We start from the raw sequence: 23,461 nt of genomic DNA, 5'->3' as shown, positions 1-23,461 counted from the left end.
TCAATCTACACACAATATCCCATAATGCCAAAGCAAAATCTATTTTTTAAATACATTTTTGCTAATTACTTAGTACTTTGTTGATGCACCTTTGGCAGTGACTACAGCCTCAAGTCTTCTTGGGTATGAAGCTACAAGTGTGGCACACCTGTATTTGGTGAGTTTCTCCCATTCTTCTCTTCAGATCCTCTTTGTCAGGTTGGATGGGGAGCGCTACTGCACAGCTATTTTCAGGTCTCTCCAGAGATGTTCGATCGGGTTCAAATCCAGGCTCTGGCTGGGCCATTCAAGGGCATTCAGAAACTTGTCCCGAAGCCACTCCCACGTTGTCTTGATTGTGTGCTTAGGGCCGTTGTCCTGTTGGAAAGTGAACCTTCGCATCAGTCTGAGGTCCTGAGTGCTCTGGAGCAGGTTTTCGACAAGGATCTCTCTGTACTTTGCTCCGTTCATCTTTCCCTCGATCCTGACTAGTATCCCATGCCCTGCCGCTGAAAAACAGCCCCACAGCATGATGCTGCCACCACCATACTTCACCGTAGGGATGGTGCAAGGTTTCCTCCAGACGTGACACTTGGCATTCAGGTCAAAGAGCTCAATCTTGGTTTCATCAGACCAGAGAATCTTGTTTCTCATGGTCTGCGAGTCTTTAGGTGCCTCTTGGCAAACTCCACGTGGGCTGTCATGTGCCTTTTACTGAGGAGTGGCTTCCGTCTGGCCACTCTACCATAAAGGCCTGATTTGTGGAATGCTGCAGAGATGGTTGTCCTTCTGGAAGGTTTTCCCATCTCCACAGAGGAACTCTCGAGCTCTGTCAGAGTGACCATCAGGTTCTTGGTCACCCCCCTGACCAAGGCCCTTCTCCCTGATAAGCTCAGTTTGGACAGGCGGCCAGCTCTAGGAGAGTCTTGGTGGTTTCAAACTTCTTCCATTTAAGAATGATGGAGGGGACTGTATTCCTGGGAACCTTCAATGCTGCAGATATTTTTTGGTACCCTTCCCCCGATCTGTACCTCGACACAATCCTGTCTTGAAGCGCTACGGACAATTCCTTCGACCTCATGGCTTGTTTATCTCTGACATGCACTGTCAACTGGTGGACCTTTAATAGACAGTTGTGTGCCTTTCCAGATCATGTCCAATCAATTGAATTTACCATCATGTCCAATCAAGTTGTAGGAACATCTCAAGGATGATCAATGGAAAAAGGATGCACCTGAGCTCAAATTCAAGTCTCATAGCAAAAGGTCTGTATACTTTTTGATATATATATTACATTTGCAAAAATGACTAAAAACCTGTTTTCGCTTTGTCAGTATGCGGTATTGTATGTAGATTGCTGAGGATTTTTAAAAATTCAATCCATTTCAGAATAGGGCTGTAACGTAACAAAATTTGGAAAAAGTCAAAGGGTCTGAATACTTTCCGAATGCACTGTAAATAACATTATGTTTACAACATCTTTCATATTTCAGACCGACTAATTAAAGGCCAAGTATATTGATGTCCCCTCAGCCTGTATCTGTCTCTCAGAGGTACAGTACAACGTGCCACTGCTCTCCACTAGTGTGGCACCGCGTGATAAATTAACCAGCAATCTGCCATGTGTTCACTGCCTCTCCCACAGACACTTTCAGAGAACAACATACTGTATATGGGGACAAAGTAGGAGTGCTGATCTAGGATCAGGTCATCCCTGTCCATGAAACCGGTCTTAAATCAGAAAATTCCACACAGAGTCCCACTGAGACTAGTAACAACCCCAGTAGTAATGAAATGATTAGCACGTACGTCACACATCAGACAATGAAATGTCCCACTGACATCCTTACAGATAAAGAAAAGAATCATTCTGTGGACGCAGCTAGTTTTGTTGTAGTTTATGTTGAGAAGAACACATATTAGCCATGTCACACAGAGTGGAGGGAATGACACCACAGCGAGACAAGCGGACAAAGCCATAATTGTCTAATGTGGGTGTTTAGAGGTGGTGGCATCTGTGTCAGATGAGCCACGTCAGTCCCAAATTACCCATTAGTGAGGGGATGTGATGGGGATGAGGTGGCCACTGTCACACAGAAAGAGCCATCAGGACAAAGTGTGCATGTGTGTGTGTTCAGGAAAGAGCAACCAGCTGCTGGGTTTGTCTGCTGGTGCGGGTGTGTGTTATTACATCCATATTACAGACAATACACAGATGGGACCACTGGCAGGCAGGCATTCCCTGACTCACTTCATTTGTCAACTGTCTTTTACATTTATAAACTAATCAATGGAGTTGATTAAAATACTATGGGCCAATGTGGATTTACTAAACCTTTGCAGATGTGCACACATTTTGCATCTCTTTATTCAGGAGAGAATCTAACAAGAAGGGATATGATGAAAGGGGGAATGCCGATGTATGCACGTGCATGAGGGCAAACACACCAGATCAGCAGCCCCGTCTCCTTCTGCCTCTGTTCTCTTCCTAATTAAACCACTGTCACATAGCCTTCCAGTGGGGGGATGGATTTAGCATTTCAGAAGCTGTAAAACAATCACTGTTCTATAAAGCCCACTCGTAAACCTCAACACCCACTTAACACTGTTCTCTGAGCTGGTATACAGACTTGACGGTACAGAAAGAAGCAATTTGTCTCCAAAGAGAGCACATGTGAGGGAGAAAGAGAGAGCGCGAGAGAGAGAGAGACGAGAGACAATAAAAGCAGAATGGATGGAGTCAATGCAGACATCAGCTGTGTTCTTTAAGTGAACCATCAGAGCTTGGAAACGGGCTGTCGTGCCTTAGTCCCAGAGAGTCTCTCTGCTCTCTTAAAGGAACGGTATGCACTACGCACGCCACGGCCTTCTTTACCATCTTATTGACTAGCTGACAGTACACTGGGCTCTGAACTCTCTCCCAGAGAAGAACACTCTCATATCACTGCTAATAGAGCACTCACAAGCGCCTGTACATGCACTGAGTAGTTGAGTGGCTGAGTGAAGGCTTAATCAAGCTAAAACAGAGGTAGATTGGCCCAATCAAAAGTACTGGACTAACACTATGTATCCTATCTTCAAGAACATGAGCAGATACTGACTGACAAAGATCAAGATTTGAGTTGTTTTGCACCTTACTTTGTGGAATAATCTCCAAAACTCTCTAAAAGTGGATGTTTTGGTGCCTCTAGGGATATTCAGACAGCTGATTGATGACATTTTTTACTGAAGTTTGTTTTCTTTGATTGTGTTTTGTATATCTGTTTTGCTTTTGTAATATATGTATATTTTTGCAATTACAAGGGCTCATCTGAAAAATAGTCTGGTCTCAGAATGACTCCCTGTCAAAATAAAGGTTAAATAAAAAAAATATTTAAAAAACATTGACACTAGTTTTCACTGAATTAGTGAGTCTAAATGATCAAATCCACCATGATGAGACCACATGGGAGCATATCAGAGCTAGTTTTCCAGTCAGATGACTATGTTCTTCCTCTCTGTTGACTTCCTTACATATTTTTATTGATCATTCAGATGAAATGCTCAGTCTAGTCTACACTTGTCCAGAGGGATCAGAGATGTTAAATCTGAGCAGAGAACAGATATTGAATAACTTGTCTCAACAAGACTTAACCACATGGAACGGCTCAGCTTCAAAGATTCAACAATGTACACGAGACAGATAGAGAGAACAGTGAATCATTTTCAGGAAAAATATAGAGAGGGATGGAGAACCAGGATGAACATACTCTCATAGCATTTAGACTCCTAAATAGTTAGGTGGGACGTGCGAAGCAAAAATAAATGCCTTTCAAACTTTAAAACGGGTAGACTGGTCAGAACCAGTGTGCTTACATACAACGTTCTGATATGTTGTATACTTTTTAAGTTATACATTTTTGTTTACTTTTGTCCTCCATCCACTTTCATGGGATTTCCTCAACATTCTAAAGGTCCCATTGTGACATCATCACTTCCAACTTTCCATTCACTGTAAATGCAACCATGCAACTTCTGACACAAATCAGCTACTTTGACCACTTTGCCTTTCTCCCCCCAAAATGTGCACTTTCCCAACAAGTTAGACAAAATGTTCTATGGTATGACATCTTTGTCTCCTTCTCTGCTATTAAAATCAGCATTTTCCCCAACTTTTATCAAATAACTGCTGTTTTGACCACTCCCCAAACAAGTCAGACAAAAACTCAGTGTATGAAATCTCTCCTTCTCTATTTTTCAAATCTGAAAACACATTAGGAGTAGCTTCTACCAATCAATAGATAGAGATGTTTAAGTAACCCTTCAACTGTCATTATAGAAGCATTAAGTCATGTCAGAAGCTAGAAAATTAATTTCTTACCAACAACAGCTGCAAATTCAAATAAAACTACATCACATTTTGAAGTGCACTTTCCTTGCTTTGTCCATCAACACTATAATGAATCTAGCAAATAAGTGGTGTGGGTCAGTGTGGAGTATTTATTTAGTTTCATAGCATAAACATTTGTTAGCATGTTTCTCACACTGGCTTTAGCCACGGAGGGAGCAGGCCTGCCAAGGCAAGTTTTACCTAGCAACACGTGCCTCGAAGGAAGAAGACTCTCCATAGCGCAAAAAATTCCCATGATTTGTGAATCTGTTTCGGACCGAACAGCTAGCACTAACATTTCTAATGCTTCCTCAGTCGGGACGACCTGAAATGATACAGAGAAGATTTCTAAAGCTCACTAGCTTCAGATTTCTAATGCTCACTAGCTTCATCCTCCTCCTCAAGATCATGACCGGTGCTCTAAATAACTCAACTGGCTAGTTTGCCTGTCTGCAAATAAAAGGGTGGACTGTACATTGATCCTGCTGCCCTGATTGGATAGAGCGAAGCAGTCTCCGCTCACTTGCTTCATATTTTGCTTGATAACTTCTCATCGCACTTTGTTCAGTTTTCACACGCAGTTTATATATCTCAAATGTTGTGCACAAATGTGTTTACATCACTGTCAGTGAGCATTTATCTTTTGCCAAGATAATCCATCCATCTGACAGGTATGGCATATGAAGAAGCTGATTCAACAGCTTGATCATTACACAGGTGCACATTGTGCTGGGGACAATAAAAGGCCACTCTAAAATGTGCAGTTTTGTCACACAACACAATGCTACAGATGTCTCAAGTTTTGAGGGAGTGTTCAATTGGCATGTTGACTGCAGGAATGTCCACCAGAGCTGTTACCAGAGAATTTAATGTTCATTTCTCTACCATAAGCTGCCTCCAACATTGTTTTAGGGAATTTGGCAGTACGTCCAACCAGCCTCACATCTGCAGACCATGTGTATGGTGACGTGTGGGCGACCAGTTTGCTGATGTTAGCGTTGTGAACAGAGTGTCCTATGGTGGCGGTGGGGTTACGGTATGGGCAGGCATAAACTATGGACAACGAATACACAATAGAATTTTATCGATGGCAAATTGAATGCACAGAAATACCATGACGAGATCCTGAGGCCCATTTTTTTTTAAGGTATCTGTGACCAACAGATGCATATCTGTATTCTCAGTCATGTGAAATCCATAGATTAGGGCTTAAATTTCTTATTTCAAATGACTGATTTCCTCATATGAACTACAACTCAGTAAAATCGTTGAAATTGTTGCATTTTTACTTTTGTTCAGTATAGTCACCAAATGGTTGTAGGTTCTACAAATAAACGCCCCAAATGGTTGTAGGTTCTACAAAAACCTTACATTTTCTACCAGGTAGATACTTCCAGAATAAGGTGTGTGTGGAGAGGGTGGGCAATAGTTTGTAAACAACAACACTGCATAAAGGTTTGATTGAATTTGGCCCTCAGGCTAGAGGGTGTGTTAAGAAAGGGGGTGCATGTTCAGAACTGTGTGCTACATTAAATGAAACAGAAACTGTAATTTACTGAACGGACAATTGAAAAATGTTGTGACTATGGTGGCCCCAAGGGCGAATATCGTATGGTGTGGTATTTCAAATGGTCACACCCATATTGATCAGGCCACACCTTGCCAAACCCACCAAAATGGAGTAAACATACCTCAAATGCTTTTGAAAAAACGGTGGGCACTGTTTTGGGGAAACGTGGCGTTTAGTACAAAATGTTACGCAACGTAGCAAAATGCTGACGCGAATTAAACTCACCCAGGGTGTATTCCAGTTGAGGGTGTGTTAGGTTGTGTTATGTCTCACCTGGGATGGGGATGACGGGGATGTTCTCATTGGCCACCACCCTGGGAGAACTACTGTCCTCCACATAGAAGTGAGCTGTCTGGAAAAATCTCCTGTAGACAGACACAGAGGAGAGGAAAGAGTTAACCCGACAGAAACATTAGTACACCACAGAAGAGAGGAACATGATGCCGAGTACCATCGGTACCACATCGAAAGAGGCCACATGTATCAGCACAGCTAAATATCCCCATCCTTCGCACTTTAATATTCATTTGCACCAAACATTTTGTGTCCAAACAAAAAATGACCATGTGATTTTGATTTCCAACTTCACAAACATAACTTTATTAAATTGTTGCATATACTAATAGTAATTGCAGCACTCTTTTTTGGGGCTTTGTCTGCAGCATGGGGGCAGGTGTACTTGTTAGAGGGCATGTCGCTAATTGCCATGTCCTATTATCTTTAAATGGGGTGGGGGTTGGGTGATACCACCTCTGTCCAGCAGATGGGAAATGGATTGTTGTAACCCATTTTGACCACTGTGAGCTAGCTAACACAAAACAGCCTAGAGAGAGTTGACACCCCATCCATGACAGGTTAAAACAGCAGAGTGGTGAAGTGCAATTCCATGGTAACAGAGTGACACGGACTTATATTTTTTTACTTTAAAATGTATGTCAAACAAAAAACAATCATTGTGAGCCTCCCGAGTGGCACAGCGGACTGAGGCACTGCATCACAGTGCTTGAGGTGTCACTACAGATCCGGGTTTGATCCCAGGCTTGTCACAGCCGACCGTGACTGCGGCGGCGCACAATTGGCCCAGCGTCATCCGGGTTAGGGGAGGATTTGGCCGGCCGGGATTTCCTTGTTAATTTCCACTCTAGCGACTCCTTGTAGCGGGCCAGTTGCCTGCAAGCTGACTTTGGTTGCCAGCTGGACAGTGTTTTGTCCGACAGATTGGTGAGGCTGGCTTCCGGGTTAGGCGAACAATGTGTCAAGAAGCAGTGCGGCTTGGCATGGTTGTGTTTCGGAGGACGCTTGGCTCTCGACCTTCGTATCTCCCGAGTCTTGTCAGTTACAGTCTTGTCCCATCGCTGCAACTCCCGTACGGACTCAGGAGAGGCGAAGGTCGAGCGCCGTGCATCCTCCGAAACACGACCCAGCCAAGTCACAATGCTTCTTGACACAATGCCTGCTTTACCCAGAAGCCAGTCGCACACCTGGCGACCATGTCAGCATGCATGCGCCCTGCCCGCCACAGGAGTCGCTAGAGCGCGATGGGACAAGGACATCCCGGCCGACCAAACCCTCCCCTAACCCGGACTTCTCCCACATGTGGACCTCTGACATTATTTATAAAAAATCTATTAATATGTTTTTTGAACATTATAGTTTGTTTACAAACATAATAGCTGTATTTTTTTGTTTATGGTTGACCCAGCTTGTTGGCCACTAGCCAATCTACATTTCTCAACAAGTTCAAAGCATGTGAATACTGATATTTCCAACTTCACAAACTTACCATCTACCCACTTGGTTGTGAATGCAGCATACCCTTATGGCTTCAGTTAACCCTTCATTTGAGTTGCATACTCTGTTCTGCTTTGTAGATCTGTTTTTACATTTAACTTTTCTTTTTATTTATTTACAGACCTTATAGTTCTCTTTTGTGCAATATGGTTTTAGATTTCTCTTACTTTCTAAACCACATCAAGTTTAGGAAAATAATCCGCCTAATAATTGCATAGCACCCAACTCAGATGTCTCTCGTTGACTGCTTGGTCCGTGCCTTACACAGTTCTCATTGTAATTACATAATTACAACCTGTTTTTACCCCTGTGAGTTATCTAACACAAAACAGCACAGAGAGAGTTAACACGCCGTCAATGACAGGTTAAAACATCTTCATTCAGCTCCCGAGTGGCGCAGTGGTCTAAGGCACTCAAGCATTGCAGTGCTTGAGGCGTCACTACAGCCCCAGGTTCGATCCCAGGCTGTGTAACAGCCAGATGTGACCGGGAGACCCATGAGGCGGTGCACAATTGGCCCAGCGTCGTCCGGGTTAGGGGAGAGTTTGGCCTGGCCGGGATTTCCTTGTCCCATCGTGCTCTAGCGACTCCTTGTGGTGGGCTGGGCGCCTGCAAGCTGACCAATCATTGCAAAGTTAAATCAAACCATACAAAGTTAATCAAACTATGGACAGTGACCACTTTTAACAATGTCCACTTAACATTTGACAAAAACACATGTACGATGTAATTATATTCAGTGCAGTTCCATGAGAACAGAGTGACGCTGAGACTCCCATTTTTTTTTGTCAAGCAAAAACCAATGATTGAAAAGTTAAACACACCAAGGACTACTTTTGAACAATTTCCATGGACATTTTTACAAAACACATTTACTTGAAGAACAGTGCAGATGCAAAGTTTGGTAAAAGAATGACGGTTTGTGCTGTTTGTGCCTTCAGTCTGTTACCAAACTTTGCATCTGCACTGTTCTTCAAGTAAATGTGTTTTGTAAAAATTTGGAACTGCCCTGAATATAATTACACCGACAGAGCTGGCAGATACACTACACCTGAAAGCCCCAGAGTGGTTAGAACCAGCCCTAAATACAAACCTGCTGATGTCACACAATTATGACTCAGTAGATGACAACCACCAGACACAACAACACCCTGCTATTACAGGGGGAAAAGTACACACGCATGCAAACTACCTCCTGTAAAGACACACAGTGAGCTGACCATTAGGAACAGGTAAGCAACAACACTGACCCCGGGACAAACACCATGCTACATTTAGCCCTGGCCCCTGAGTCACACTGCCGGACGACAGGCAAGGCACAGCAGAGACTAAATACAGCAGGACTATATACAGCCCTGGCAGCCTCTCTGCCTCCAACATGTACACACAAGCACGATCCCTCAATGACTAGCCAGTCGCTAGCCTTGAGAAGTTGTTCTAAAGTATTTCTCTGAAGCTTGCATTTTGTCCGTTTTTTCAAATGTCACCCAACATATTCTGTCTAGCAGCTTGAGAGAGAGTGGAAGACAGACAGCAAGGAGAAAAGGAGTGCTGCAGTAGTAGTAGGAGTCCCTCTCTAACCTCACAGAGCCTTCACCTGCACTCACACAGAATCAAGTCAATTCCATATACATCAGCTTTTCCCATCTGGGTTCCTCCTACCAGTTTGTCTACTGACGTTCTCCTACCAGTATGTCTACTGACGTTCCCCTACCAGTATGTCTACTGACGTTCCCCTACCAGTATGTCTACTGACGTTCCCCTACCAGTATGTCTACTGACGTTCCCCTACCAGTATGTCTACTGATGTTCCCCTACCTACCGGTACTTGATGCAGAGGAGAGAGCAGATGCTGGTCATTCTGGTCGAGAGAGAGGAGGAAAAGAAAACAGGAGTGTGGCCTAATGGCATTTGCAGAAGGAGAGAGGAAGGGAGCGAGGAAGAGAGAGAGGGAGAGAAAGCGAGTGTGAGTGAGTGAGTGGGAGAGAAAGACAGAGAGAGAGTTGAATTGAGAGGGAAAGAAAGAGAGAAAGAGAGAGAGACTGAATAAATGAGGGGAGGGTCTCCCCTAGCTTGCGTCATACCCTTGTCCCCCTCAATCCCTGCCCCCCTGGCCAATTACTCCCTGAGGGGGAATGTGTGGTGTGGCGAGCTAACTAACCAGCCTCTCAATACCACCTCGCCTTAAACCGGGGGAGGGGGGATCCCCACCAGAGAGATAGAAAGGGGGATGGATGGAACGAGGGAGGGATAGAACTAGAAGAATGTCTCACTGGACTCTCAACGCTTCCCATACTTGAGGAAGAGGGCCCCCATTCAAAAATAGATAGAGTAGGATGGAAGGAAGTCATGGTAGAAGGATGAGTCTTTTTCATTGGACTAAATTATCCGCCAGCCCAAACAGCCTGGTCCACCTCTTTCCCTAGCAACCCCTGACTCTGAGTGGTTACTGAGAATCACTCTGCCCTACCGGAGTTAAATATAGATGTATTGTTTACCCCTTTAAACCTCTGTGAAACATCTGTGAGATCCCTCCAACTAGGACCATATCCTCAAGCCAAACAGATGGAACCCTCCCCTTTAATAGCAAATACAGTCTTTTGACACACAACTCAGATCCCAAAGACGAATATGAACATCAAATCGAGTGTCGAGGTGTAATAAATGTAATCTAATCAGTGATCACATCATATTCGCTGTAGTAAAAAGAGATATAAAGTGATGCTGAGCTAATGACGACCATGTAGGCATTTCGCCAATTATGAATAGCTATAGTGTTCTGAAAAATCTATTTCAATCTCCTCCATTGCATGGTCTCCTTCCCTTCTGACCGAGCAGGGATGGGGGAGTGAAAGGGATGAGAGGAGAGGAAGGAGAGAGTGAACGGGTCGAGCTGGTCTTTCATCAGATCCTGTTCCCTCAGGGGAGAAAGCCATTGTCTGGGAGGTGTCAGCTCTCGTCACCACCACAGCCCAGAGAGGGAGACAGACAGACTTTCACTGTCACATCCCACACACTCCCCCTGCTACTCTCCCTCTCCCATCACATACCACCCCGGCACTCATTCACTAGATCTATCACTCACTCACAGATGTATTAATTACTATTCCATGGAGCTGATCATCCTCTATTTTCATCATTCCAACATTCACATCATTGGCTCGCTCTCTCACGCACTCTCACAATGGCATCACCAGTACCAGTGAGAAGGAGCTATAGTTACACATTGAACTCAGAAAGCACATCAACCTTACATTTCCATCGTTAAAATCCGGCCAAGCTTTTGCTCCTATGAAACAGCTCAAGGCAGAGTGGGTGTATAAATAAATCAAGCATAATACACGGAGCTCAAGTAATGATCCATTGTGCTGTATAGTGTATTAGGCTGCAGTAGGCAGCACGTGTAGCCAGTCGTTAGCCTGTCCTGTGTAATTACTGGGGTTGAGAAAGAAAGTGGTGTGTGTGTGTGTGTGTGTGTGCGTGTGGTTGGCATCACACTGCAGATGAACACACAGCTGGGCCCCCTCCTGGCACCATGGCCCCTGTGGGCTGGCCCCCCTGCAGAGATGAGTGTGATAGGGAAGGGGGAGGAGAGAGGTATGAGGAATGGAGGGAGGGAGGAAAAAGGGAGGATGAGAGGGAGGGCTGCCAAAAAAAGCAGTCGTCCTCCACCAAGTAGGTTCCCGGGGGCCAGAAGCGTGCGGATGCGCACGCGCCCAGGAAAGTAGATGTCCCCGGTGCGCAAGTGGACAGGTCACCCCACTCCGAACAGGAGTGCCTGTCTGTGAGGACCACTAGGCCCCGGGGCCAGTGTGATTAGGTAAAGGAGAGAGAGGAGGGCTATCTGTTTCTGTGAAAGAGTTGTAGAGGAATTAATTGACAGCTGTGACTGAGCAGAGCAGTGAGGATGAGGAGATAAAAGGGACCCCTGATCACTTGGAGTGGAGGACAACATGGTGCAACTCAATCTTCTGCCCTGAGAAGGCTTTCATTGCCTTATAGTGGCAAACCAGACAAATGTTAAAGACACAGTTTTTCTGAGCTCATTAAGCAAGGTTGGTTAAGAGAGACACTACCACCCACCCACCCACCCACCCACCCACCCACCCACCACACACACACACACACACACACACACACACACACACACACACACACACACACACACACACACACACACACACACACACACACACACACACACACACACACACACACACACACACACACACACACACACACAGTAATAATATAATATCTTACCTCCAGTAGACCAGGACAGCCAGTAGCATGATGAGGCAGAGCAGAGTGAGCGCAGAGACCACCACCAGGGGGAGTATCCACTCCATCCTGCCCACCCCAGGGTGAGGGCTGCGGGTCATGTTGGACACACTGGTCCTGTCTGGAGGGGTGGGGGTGGAGGGATGGAGGTGGAGACTTACAAACAAAACACTTCAACACATTTACATACAAAACACTTTAAAGCTTGAATCCTTAATCGAAACAAAAACAAAGTGGACACCCCGCCTCTGTTTTGGTAAAAAGCTGAGGGATTGGCCTGGAGAATATAACTCTCAAATACATAGACATAGCTATGGGTGCAAGGACTGACCATCCATGATATCAACATGATAGTTTTTACCATGTTTTGAGGCTAGAGAGTGTTTGTTTACACTTGGTGACAAACATTGGAGTACATCAAGCATATATTGTGGGTTCTGTTGGGATATGACAGAACTAAACTCATGAGGTATTTGAAGGACCACATGTCAGTCAATAGGAAAAATCCTTTTGCTCTTCGGTAAAATTTTTATTTTGGAGGACATTTCAGCAGAAATGTTGCAGGTAGGCAGGTTCAAGTCCCTAGTGAGACACCAAGGGAGAACGGAGGGGTGTATTGCGAGAGGAAATGGCAGAATGATGATTTATTGGGAAAGATGGGTTGATCTGTGGCTATCTGAAGGGGAATTGATGAGTGTTGGAATAATTATATATACACAAATGTACACTAAAATGTTTGAGGTCCTCCATTCAGGGATGAGGGTGGGATGTTTTGCATTTCTTATTTATGTTTTGTGGTTTGGTTTCATGCGGTGTGTGCTGGCCCTGGTAGTTATGGGTGCGCATGGGCCTCCCAAGTGGCAGAGCAGTCTAAGTTGTCCGGGCCAGGGGAGGGTTTGTCTGTTCGGGATTTCATTGTCCCATCTTGCTCTAGTGACTCCATTGCGGCGGGCCGGGCACCTGCAAGCTGACCTCGATCGCCAGCTGTACGGTGTTTCCTCCGACACATTGGTGCGGATGGCTTCCGGGTTAAGCAAGGAAGAAGCAGTGCGGCTTGGCAAGGCCGTGTTTTGGAGGACGCATGGCTCTTGATCTTGGTAAGTAACTCCTGTGTATATTTGGCCTTGTGTTTAAGGTTATTGTTCTGATGAAAGGTGAATTTGTCTCCCAGTACCTGTTGGGAAGCAGACTGAAACAGGTTTTCCTCTAGGATTTTGCCTGTGTTTTCCGTTTTTTTTTATCCGAAAGAATTACCAATGACAAGCATACCCATAACATAATGCAGCCACCACCATGCTTGAAAATATGAAGAGAGGTACTCAGTGATGTGTTGTGTTGGATTTGCCCCAAACATAAAGCTTTGTATTCAGGGCATAAAGTGCATTTCTTTGCCACATTTTTGCAGTTTTACTTTAGCGCCTTTTTGCAAACAGGATCCGAGTTTTGGAATATTTGTATTCTTTACATTCTTCTTTCTTTTCACTCTGTCATTTAGGTTCATATTGTGGAGTAACTATAATGTTGTTGATCCATCCTCAGTTTTCTCCCAATACAGCCGTTAATCTTTGTGACTGTTTTAAAGTAAAACATTTTTAAATTAATATTAATAACTCGTATTTATAAGTTATATTCTTCAAGAATCAATGGGTACATACTGTATATACATTGTTAAATCCCAAAATCATAATTAAGTCCAAAAATAGTTGTAGTAATTAAGGATTTTAGCTTTAACACACATACCAATTCAACACATAAATAACACTATAACACACAAAACAAAACAAACACTTTCACACAAAACACAAATCCACCTGAGATTATTCCGACTATTTGGGCCACTCCGGGATACCTCAGCCATCAAACAACAAGTTCCACTTGAGGACAAAAAATGAGTTCAGCTCTACTTTAAAAAAAATATATATAATCTATATTCATACATTTACAGACCATTGGTGTGAGTCGGACTCATCAGGAGGGTGACTAGGTTTACCATTCAGGCCGGGGGCACGACTCAACTAAATGGATCCGTTAATTCAGAAGGAATAAGGAAATGTATGATGGAGCATCCACAAACACATTGTTATTCATAAAACAAATACTCTGGTTACTACATTCTCTGTTTTCTCCCTGGCAGGAAGTCAGGCAAGCAGGCAGTTTGTTCCTGAAATATGCCTCAGAGAATGTCCCAAACTAATGGCCCCCAGGCTAGGTAATGGCCCCTCAGGCTGTAGAATAGTTCCATTACTTTCTCTAGGGCTCTCTGGGTGGTATTATGGTAGCACTCAGAAATTGAGCTATTTATCTCTGGCTATAATATAGCATTGCCACATACTGAAGCAGGAGCTGATTCCAAGGCTAATGTTTCAAATGTGCCCCTGCCTGTCTCATATTTACTGTTGATATGCACATCTATAATAACACAGACAGTTTAATATGACAAGCTGCAGAAGGGAGAAGTGGGATCCAGAAAACTAAAATGACATTATACAGGTCTAAATATGGTGAAGAATATCTCAAGTGCTAAAAAGAGGATTATAAACTTGGTGGTTCGAGCTCTGAATGCTGATTGGCTGACAGCCATGGTATTTCAGACCGTATAGCAGGGGTATGACAAAACATGTATTTTTACTGCTCTAATTACGTTGGTAACCAGTTTATAATAGCAATAAGGCACCTCAGGGGTTGGTGATATATTTTCAATATACCATGGCTAAGAGCTGTGTTCCAGGCACTCTGCTTTGCGTCGTGCAAATAACTGCCCTTAGCAGTGGTATATTGGCCATATACCACTCCCCCCTTGGGTCTTATTGCTTAAATCTGCCCCTTGTTCCAAAGATTGGGCTATACAGAGAGTTCTACTCACCAGTGTGGACAGAGAAAGGCCAAAGGCTCTTCTCTTCCCCACTAGTCTTTGGGGAGCGTGTTGGGCTCTGGGGAATCTGTATCTCTCTCTCTTCTGTGTCATTCTTTGGCTCCACAGTGGGCCCTGTGTTACTGTCCACTCTGACCAGTTGGTCCTCCCCTCCACTTATTGGCACTGTGGTGCTGTTAGCAACAGGCTCTCCCTGCCCCTGTCCTTTCTCTTTGGCTGTGGCTGTGGGGGTGAGGGCGGAAATGGGCTCTTTGACCACAGTGTCATTTAGATGCATCTCCACCTCATCAGGCGTTGTCTTGTTATTCTTCTTCCTCCTCCTGTCGTCTTCCCCTTCATCCTCCTCTCCCTCTCCCTCCTCCGCCTCGTTCTCCCTGTCCACCCCCGCCTCTTTCTCCTCAGTGGGGGTGTCCGTGTCAGAACCACCCTGAGGGGCTGTGGGGGGCTCGGTGGAGGCCTGGGGCTGGGCAGGCTGGCGGCTGGGACCCGGGCCGGGGTTAGACCCAGGGCTGGCTGCAGGGGCCTGGGTGGGCCAGAGAGAGCCAGGCAGGGAGGAGATGACCCCTCCGCTGAAGCCCAGGCCAGCCAGAAGGGTGCTGGTTACCACCGATGCTACCGTGGCCTGACTGCCGCTGGACGAGGGGCCCATGCCCCCTGTAGCCATAGAGACGAAGGAGAAGGGGAGGCCAGAGGAGGTCCAGGTAGAGGATCCGGAGCTTATGGGAGCCATGTCTGCCGAGGAGGCTGGGGAGACAGTGGGCTGGGGGAGGGAGGGAGAGACACGGAGAGCGTGAGAGACAGAGACACACAGAGAGAGAGGGATACAGAGAGCGAGAGAGAGAGAGAGAGAGATAGTCAGTATCACATCATATCAAATCATGCTGGCACATCACAAAATAAATGACTATGTCGCCATCGTCTGGACAACACAAATGATGTCCACTTCCCTCACCATTCCAGTTTTCACTATCCGTGTTCCCTCAAATATCCTGGTGGTGTTAGCTGGAATAGCAAACAGAGGAAAACGTTAGACATGCATTTCAAACAAAGACAAGTGTCTGCTGTTAGTATTAAAGTAACTCTAATCATTTTGAAGGTCAAGATTATTTGGAGGTTAGGATTATGTGACTCCATCCATAGGTCTGTACTGTATACGCTGTGGTATGGTGTGTGGTGTGATTACCTCTGAAGAGCAGTGTCTGGCTGAAGTCACTGCGTAGGTCTCTCTGGCACACCGCCTGGACTCTGAACAGATACAGGATGTCTGGAGACACGTGGGTTATCACCGCCTTCTGTAAATTGATCACAGCGAGAGAGAGAGAGAACGAGAGTCAAGAAGACAGACTGCCACTGAGACCTGTAGATATGGGCTAGCCACACTACAGTACATCAAAGGCCTAAGGAAACAATTCACATATGATTTACAATCCGTGAGTGTCAATACCGGCAGCTCACAGCCATGTTAGGGATCTATGGCATCTGCTTTATCCTCACCTAACCCCTACCCCTCTTTGTGTCCTCACGTACCCCTCACTGTGTCCTTAAGACCGCAAGGCCCTCCAGCGGGTGGTGAAGACGGCCCAGTACCTCACTGGGGCCGTGCTCCCAACCATCAAGGACATCTACTCGAAACAGCATCATCAAGGAACCCACACCCCAGCCACAAGCTGTTCACAACCTTACAGTCGGGAAGACAGTATCGGAGCATGAGGTCTGATACCAACGGGCTCAGAGACCGTTTCTATCCACAAGCCATTAGACTGCTGAACACTTGAACGGGACTGACCACCTGCTCTGATTCTCCGCACCGTGGCACACATGCACTCACGCGCGCACACACACACACACACACACACACACACACATTCATGCTACACACACACACACACACACATCACAACTGCTGCTACTAGACTAATGATACAGCTCCGTTTATATACTTGACCCCCCTTCCCCAATACACATGTAAAAATTGGACAATAAATTGTGCCTTCCTGTATTATACTTATGCTAAAATGTTTATTCTATTCTACTGAGCCATTTACTTTATGTACGTATTCTTACCTTCTATTATTTCTTAATGTTGTTGGGTTGTGGAGAAGTAAGCACTTCGTTGGACGATGTATACCATGCGTTTCCCGCACATACGACTAATAAAAGCCTGAAACTGAAACGTACCTATCCCTCACTGTCTGATGCAGCAGAAGCCATTCTGGTTAAAGTTAATTCTATTAGAGATGGTCTCCAGAATGGAAGGTTATTGCATTGGCCGAAGGGGAGATGAGAGAAGGGGGAAGTGAAACTAAGGGCTTGAGTGGTTTTCAATTGATTCAATTGTGATTGCAGGAAGCCTGCGGGTCCCTGATGTGACCCTGATAAGGGGGTCCGGGTACGGAGATTGAAAATAAAAATGAAAATGAAGTGGGCAGAGAATAGAAAGAGGGGGCTGACGAGAGGGAGGAGAAGGAGGGACTTGGCAAAGGAAGAGAGAGAGAGAGATGGTGGTGGTGATTGAGTGTAGCCAAAGAGAGATTGATGTCAAGGAAATGTCTCTGCATCGTCTCTCTTCAGACAGCTTCTCTTCTGCTGTGTATGTTTATTTAAATGAAATGATCATTCAAAGCCTCCTCTGTCTGGCCTCATCTCAAAATGTATTTTTAGAGGATGAAAGACATCAGAGTTGGGAGCTTTAGTCTCCATTTGGCACGTCTAAATAATCAACACATCCAAGTAACTAATGTGAGGGCAGGAAATATATCAACAAGCAGACTTCCATGATGTCTATTAATATAAAAAACATGACTTCACCCAGTTCACAGATTATAGTCACCGTATCAGACTCTCACCGCTCACTGACACTGGAGGGAGTTGAGCCCACCCACACACCCATCACAGTGGGAGTCATCAGTGCAGTGTGTGTGAGACAGGCTTGGAGTGTCTATTTGACCGACTGACAGACACACTCGTTTTTTTGTGGTTGACCTGAACTGACCAGGACCTAACTATGGGCTATAACTTGGACACGGAGTTGCTCCTGGTCAGATCACAAGATTAGTGAAAACGCCTGGTCCTGAGTATGGAAGCTGAATAGTTTCTTACCGGGGGAAAACTCTTGTTTTCTTGTAAACTGCAACAGTGTTGTCTATCTGTGTCTCACCATGTTCTGGTCCCCAGTCTTGGTGAAGGTCTTCTCGTAGGCCACATCACTCTTCACCCAGCTGTAGGAGACCATGAAGCTGGTGATAGGCGGGTGGTAAACCATTAGCGGGCGCTGCCAGCTCACCACCAGGGCAGTGCCATTCAGCGGCTGGATCTTCATGTTGACCGGGGCACTGCTACAGACTAGTGAGGAAGGGAGAGGGACGGAGGGGGGAAGAATGAGGAGAGGGATGGATTGAGAGAGGAGAGAGGAGAAAAAAGGTAAGCCAATGAGTCCTAAGTCACATAAAAACCACCCTGGGTGGAAGAGAATAGAAGAGAGAGAGATATAAGAAGAGGGGAGAGAGAACGATATATATAAGAAGAGGATAGAAGAGAGAGAGATAAAAGAAGAGGGGAGAGAGAGAGAGAGAGAGAGAGAGATGTAAGAAGAGGGGAGAGAGATAAGAAGAGGGGAGAGAGAGACAGAGAGATAAGAAGAGGATTGAAGAGAGAGAGATAAAAGAAGAGGGAGAGAGAGATATAAGAAGAGGATAGAAGAGAGAGAGAAAAAAGAAGAGGGGAGAGAGATATAAGAAGAGTATAGAAGAGAGAGATAAAAGAAGCGGGGAGAGAGAGAGAGATAAAAGAAGAGCAGAGAGAGAGAGAGATGTAAGAAGAGGGGAGAGAGAGAGATGTAAGAAGAGGATAGAAGAGAGAGATAAAAGAAGAGCGGAGAGAGAGAGAGATGTAAGAAGAGGGGAGAGAGAGAGTTAGATAAAAGAAGAGCAGAGAGAGAGAGAGATAAAAGAAGAGCAGAGAGAGAGATGTAAGAAGAGGATAGAAGAGAGAGATAAAAGAAGAGCGGAGAGAGAGAGAGAGATATAAGGAGAGAGAGAGATATAAGGAGAGAGAGAGAGATATAAGGAGAGAGAGAGATATAAGGAGAGAGAGAGAGATATAAGGAGAGAGAGAGAGAGAGAGAGAGAGATAAGAAGAGGGGGAGAGAGAGAGATATATATAAGAAGAGGATAGAAGATAGAGAGATAAAAGAAGAGGGTAGAGAGAGAGAGAGATGTAAGAAGAGGGAGAGAGAGAGAGAGATGTAAGAAGAGGGGAGAGATGTAAGAAGAGAGAGATAAGAAGAGCGGAGAGAGAGAGTAAGAAGATAAGAAGAGAGAGAGAGAGAGAGATGTAAGAAGAGCGGAGAGAGATGTAAGAAGAGCGGAGAGAGAGAGAGCGAGATGTAAGAAGAGCGGAGAGAGAGTAAGAAGAGATGGAAGAGAGAGAGAGAGAGAGATGTAAGAAGAGCGGAGAGAGAGAGAGAGAGATGTAAGAAGAGCGGAGAGAGATGTAAGAAGAGCGGAGAGAGATGTAAGAAGAGGGGAGAGAGAGAGAGAGAGAGATGTAAGAAGAGCAGAGAGAGAGAGAGAGAGAGAGATGTAAGAAGAGCGGAAGGAGAGAGAGAGAGATGTAAGAAGAGCAGAGAGAGAGAGAGATGTAAGAAGAGCGGAGAGAGATGTAAGAAGAGCAGAGAGAGAGAGAGATGTAAGAAGAAGAGAGAGATAAAAGAAGAGCGGAGAGAGAGAGAGATATAAGGAGAGAGAGAGATATAAGGAGAGAGAGAGAGAGATATAAGGAGAGAGAGAGAGAGAGAGAGAGAGAGAGAGAGATAAGAAGGAGAGAGAGATATATATAAGAAGAGGATAGAAGATAGAGAGATAAAAGAAGAGGGGAGAGAGAGAGAGAGATATAGAGGAGAGAGAGAGATATAAGAAGAGAGAGAGAGAGAGAGATGAAGAAGAGAGAGAGAGAGAGAGAGATAAGAAGAGGGGAGAGAGAGAGATATATATAAGAAGAGGATAGAAGATAGAGAGATAAAAGAAGAGGGGGAGAGAGAGAGATGTAAGAAGAGGGGAGAGAGAGAGAGATGTAAGAAGAGGGGAGAGAGAGAGAGATGTAAGAAGAGGGGAGAGAGAGAGAGATGTAAGAAGAGGGGAGAGAGAGATGTAAGAAGAGGGGAGAGAGAGAGAGAGAGAGAAGATAAGAAGAGAGAGAGAGAGAGAGATGTAAGAAGAGCGGAGAGAGATGTAAGAAGAGCGGAGAGAGAGAGAGATGTAAGAAGAGCGGAGAGAGATGTAAGAAGAGCGGAGAGAGATGTAAGAAGAGGGGAGGGAGAGAGAGAGAGAGAGAGATGTAAGAAGAGCAGAGAGAGAGAGAGAGAGATGTAAGAAGAGCGGAGAGAGATGTAAGAAGAGGGGAGATGTAAGAAGATGTAAGAAGAGCAGAGAGAGATGTAAGAAGAGCGGAGAGAGATGTAAGAAGAGGGAGAGAGTAAGAGAGAGAGAGATGAGAAGAGCAAGAAGAGCGAGAGAGAGATGTAAGAAGAGCGGAGAGAGATGTAAGAAGAGGGGAGAGAGAGAGAGAGATGTAAGAAGAGCAGAGAGAGAGAGAGAGAGAGAGATGTAAGAAGAGCGGAGAGAGATGTAAGAAGAGGGGAGAGAGAGAGAGAGCGAGCCTTGCGGGGCTTGTTTTTCTTACAAATGAAGCAATGGTGACACCGACAAACAAACAGGTAAAAATAGAAGGCCTTGCTCGGAGCGGCGGACTGCTGGCTGTGTTCACATCATAGCAGTCCGATCTGATGATGGCAAGCAGTGTGTGTGTGTGTGTGGTTCTTATCTCTTTATCGGGACCTAAAATCCCAAAAAGGCCCCACAAGGATAGTAAAACATGGAATTTCATGGACAAAGGACAGTGGTGGAAAAAGTAAAAGTGAAAGTCACCCAGTAAAATACTTCTTGAGTAAAAGTCTAAAAGTATATGGTTTTAAATATACTTAAGTATCAAAAGTAAATGTATTTGCTAAAATATACTTTATTATCAAAAGTAAAAGTATAAATCATTTCAAATTCATTATATTAAGCAAACTAGATGGCACAATGTTCTTGTTTTTAAATTTATGGATAGCCAGGGGCACACTCCAACACTCAGACATAGGGTGTGTTCGTAAATTCGCACTGTCTATATACTCCGATTTCAGAGCCGTCTCGTCTGAGTGTGCCAGAGGGCAGAATAACAGATTAATTTATGAACACTCAACACTCCTTGAATACGGCCGGTGTCAGTAAACATCTGCAAAAAAGTGTAATTAAATTGTTGTCAGCAGCACAGTTACAGTCTGGATAACATGAAATTGAAAATAACCAACTCAGAGTAAAACGCTCAGAGTGAGGTGTTCCCTCATTTGTGTCTGGAAGTAGCTAGCAAGTTAGCCAATGATAGCTTCGGTGCTTGACTACTGTTGTGAGGTCAGAACGCTTGAATCAACCCTACTCCTTGGCCAGAGCATCCAGTGTGCACTCTGAACGCTCAGAGAGCGATATTAATTAATAATCTGACAACGCTCTGAATTTACGAATTCTCGGAGCGCCAGATTGAATTGACGAACACACCTGTAATTTACAAACAAAGCCTTTGTGTTTAGTGAATCCAACAGATCAGATGCAGTAGGGATGACCAGTACGGATGTGTGAATTGAAAAATGTTCCTGTCCTGCTAATCCTTCAAAATGTAACGAGTACTTTTGGGTGTCAGAGAAAATGTATGGAGTAGAAAGTATATTATTTTCTTTAGGAATGTAGTGAAATAAAAATAAAAAGACGTCAAAAATATAAATAGTAAAGTAAAGTACAGATACACCAAAAAAACGACTTATGTAGTACTTTTACTTAAGTATTTTTACTTAAGTACTTTACACCAATGTTATTTTAACCTTAAGGGCTGGGTTTACGGTTACAATTAGAGTTAGGGTTCTAATTAGGGTTAAGGAAATGGGTTAGTGGTTAGGTTCATGGTTAGGGTTGTGTGTATGTGTGTTTGTGTGTGTGCGTTTGCATGCATGCGTGTGTGTGTTACGTGCGTGGGTTGCAGGCAGGCAGCCTGAGGAGTAGCTCAATATTTTATTACTGTCTGACTGCTGACTCATCCAGCTGTTGGTTTCCTGAGGAGTAGCTTCAAACAGACTGAAATAACACATAAGCTTATAAAGACACTAGCCCCAGGCCTCAACACACAGGGCTCTGGCATAGTCCAACCAACCAGTTTCTGGGGTACTGGATGGAGGGATGGAAGGAGGAGGGATGGAAGGAGGAGGGATGTGAGATGGAGGGGTGGAGATAGATAGATAGATAGATAGATAGACAGATAGACAGATAGACAGATAGACAGATAGACAGATAGGTTGGAGCCATGGAGAGATGGAGGAATGGAGAGATGGATAGGTGGAGGAATAAAGAGATGGATGGAGAGACCCGTGGCTATAGACTGGAGGAGGACAACACACATCTATAGACTGCCTCCTCATTCATGTTTTCCTTTTCATGAGGAGGCTTCCCAAGCCACAAGAGCCATAACTACTTATCTGGCTGCAATAAAACCATATCACTTTGTTTACATGAGAAATTGAACATCATGACACATATTCTGAGCGGTACAAGTTGGATAACACAAGGCTTGGTTTTCAATGGCTGCAACAGTGAAACCAATAGAGGCATAAATACAGATTCAAAGGAAGTAGTACACACATTCAGAATCACTCAAGGGGAGCCACTATTACACTGATGGTAAGGCAAGCTGTCTATTCTATAACCATTGCCATTTCTTGTGTATGAAGGAATCCTTGAGCAGTACTATACGTAACCTCAAGGTGGTGCTGTAGGCCACAGTATGGGCACTGGACAGGGATCTAATATCATTATGTGTTTTATTGAGGGTGTGTCTGTCTGTCTGAGATTTCTCCCTTTTTCCACTACAGATAAAATGATATGAAAGTAGTGTGAATAGTCAGATTTATTCAACAAATGCATTTTTTTTAGCAAAAAACGACAACATTGCGGCATGTGTAATGGAAACGGCAGCTATATTTTTTTTTTTTAATTATTATTATTTTTTTTAACCTTTATTTAACCAGGCAAGTCAGTTAAGAACAAATTCTTATTTTCAATGACAGCCTAGGAAAAGTGGGTTAACTGCCTCAGGGGCAGAACGACAGATTTGTACCTTGTCAGCTCGGGGGTTTGAACTTGCAACCTTCCGGTATCTAGTCCAACGCTCTAACCACTAGGCTACCCTGCCGCCCCATATGAGAAATGTTCTAAAGATCGACACTGTTTTGATCTGTTTAACAGGGGTGGATTGTTTTGTATTGCGACAAATTATGATGGAAACAGAGTTTAAAAAAATAAAAAATAACGATTGATTCCAGAAAAATGATTGATTCCAGAATAATGATTGCAGAATAAATGTACATGGAGCACATGATGTCATCCCGTAACTATAAAGCCCCACTCCACATTTCATTCTAAATAACTACTGGTCGCTAAATCCATTTTTATTATATTTTAAACTAGGCTATAAAAAATAACATTTCTTTGCAAGACAAGGATTGACTTGACTTTCA

At 44.4% G+C, this 23,461-nt stretch overlaps 1 protein-coding gene across 1 annotated transcript in view; it reads right to left on the bottom strand.

Annotated features, from left to right (window-relative positions):
- The window catches only part of LOC112244810 (receptor-type tyrosine-protein phosphatase gamma), a 295,615-nt gene that overhangs the window by 19,119 nt on the left and 253,035 nt on the right, over positions 1-23,461 (bottom strand). The window contains exons 9-14 of the mRNA XM_042299158.1: positions 18,020-18,204; positions 16,046-16,154; positions 15,815-15,864; positions 14,854-15,622; positions 11,973-12,111; positions 6,192-6,283 (exon numbers count right to left, since the gene is read on the bottom strand). Of these exons, the coding sequence (XP_042155092.1) occupies positions 6,192-6,283; positions 11,973-12,111; positions 14,854-15,622; positions 15,815-15,864; positions 16,046-16,154; positions 18,020-18,204 (1,344 nt within the window). The remainder of the gene's footprint in view (positions 1-6,191; positions 6,284-11,972; positions 12,112-14,853; positions 15,623-15,814; positions 15,865-16,045; positions 16,155-18,019; positions 18,205-23,461) is intronic.

This window comes from Oncorhynchus tshawytscha, linkage group LG02, assembly GCF_018296145.1.
Source record: "Oncorhynchus tshawytscha isolate Ot180627B linkage group LG02, Otsh_v2.0, whole genome shotgun sequence".
In the NCBI taxonomy this organism is placed as follows: domain Eukaryota; kingdom Metazoa; phylum Chordata; class Actinopteri; order Salmoniformes; family Salmonidae; genus Oncorhynchus; species Oncorhynchus tshawytscha.
The sequence above is the reverse complement of the archived record's forward strand: the minus strand, read 5'-3'. Positions and strand labels throughout refer to the sequence as shown.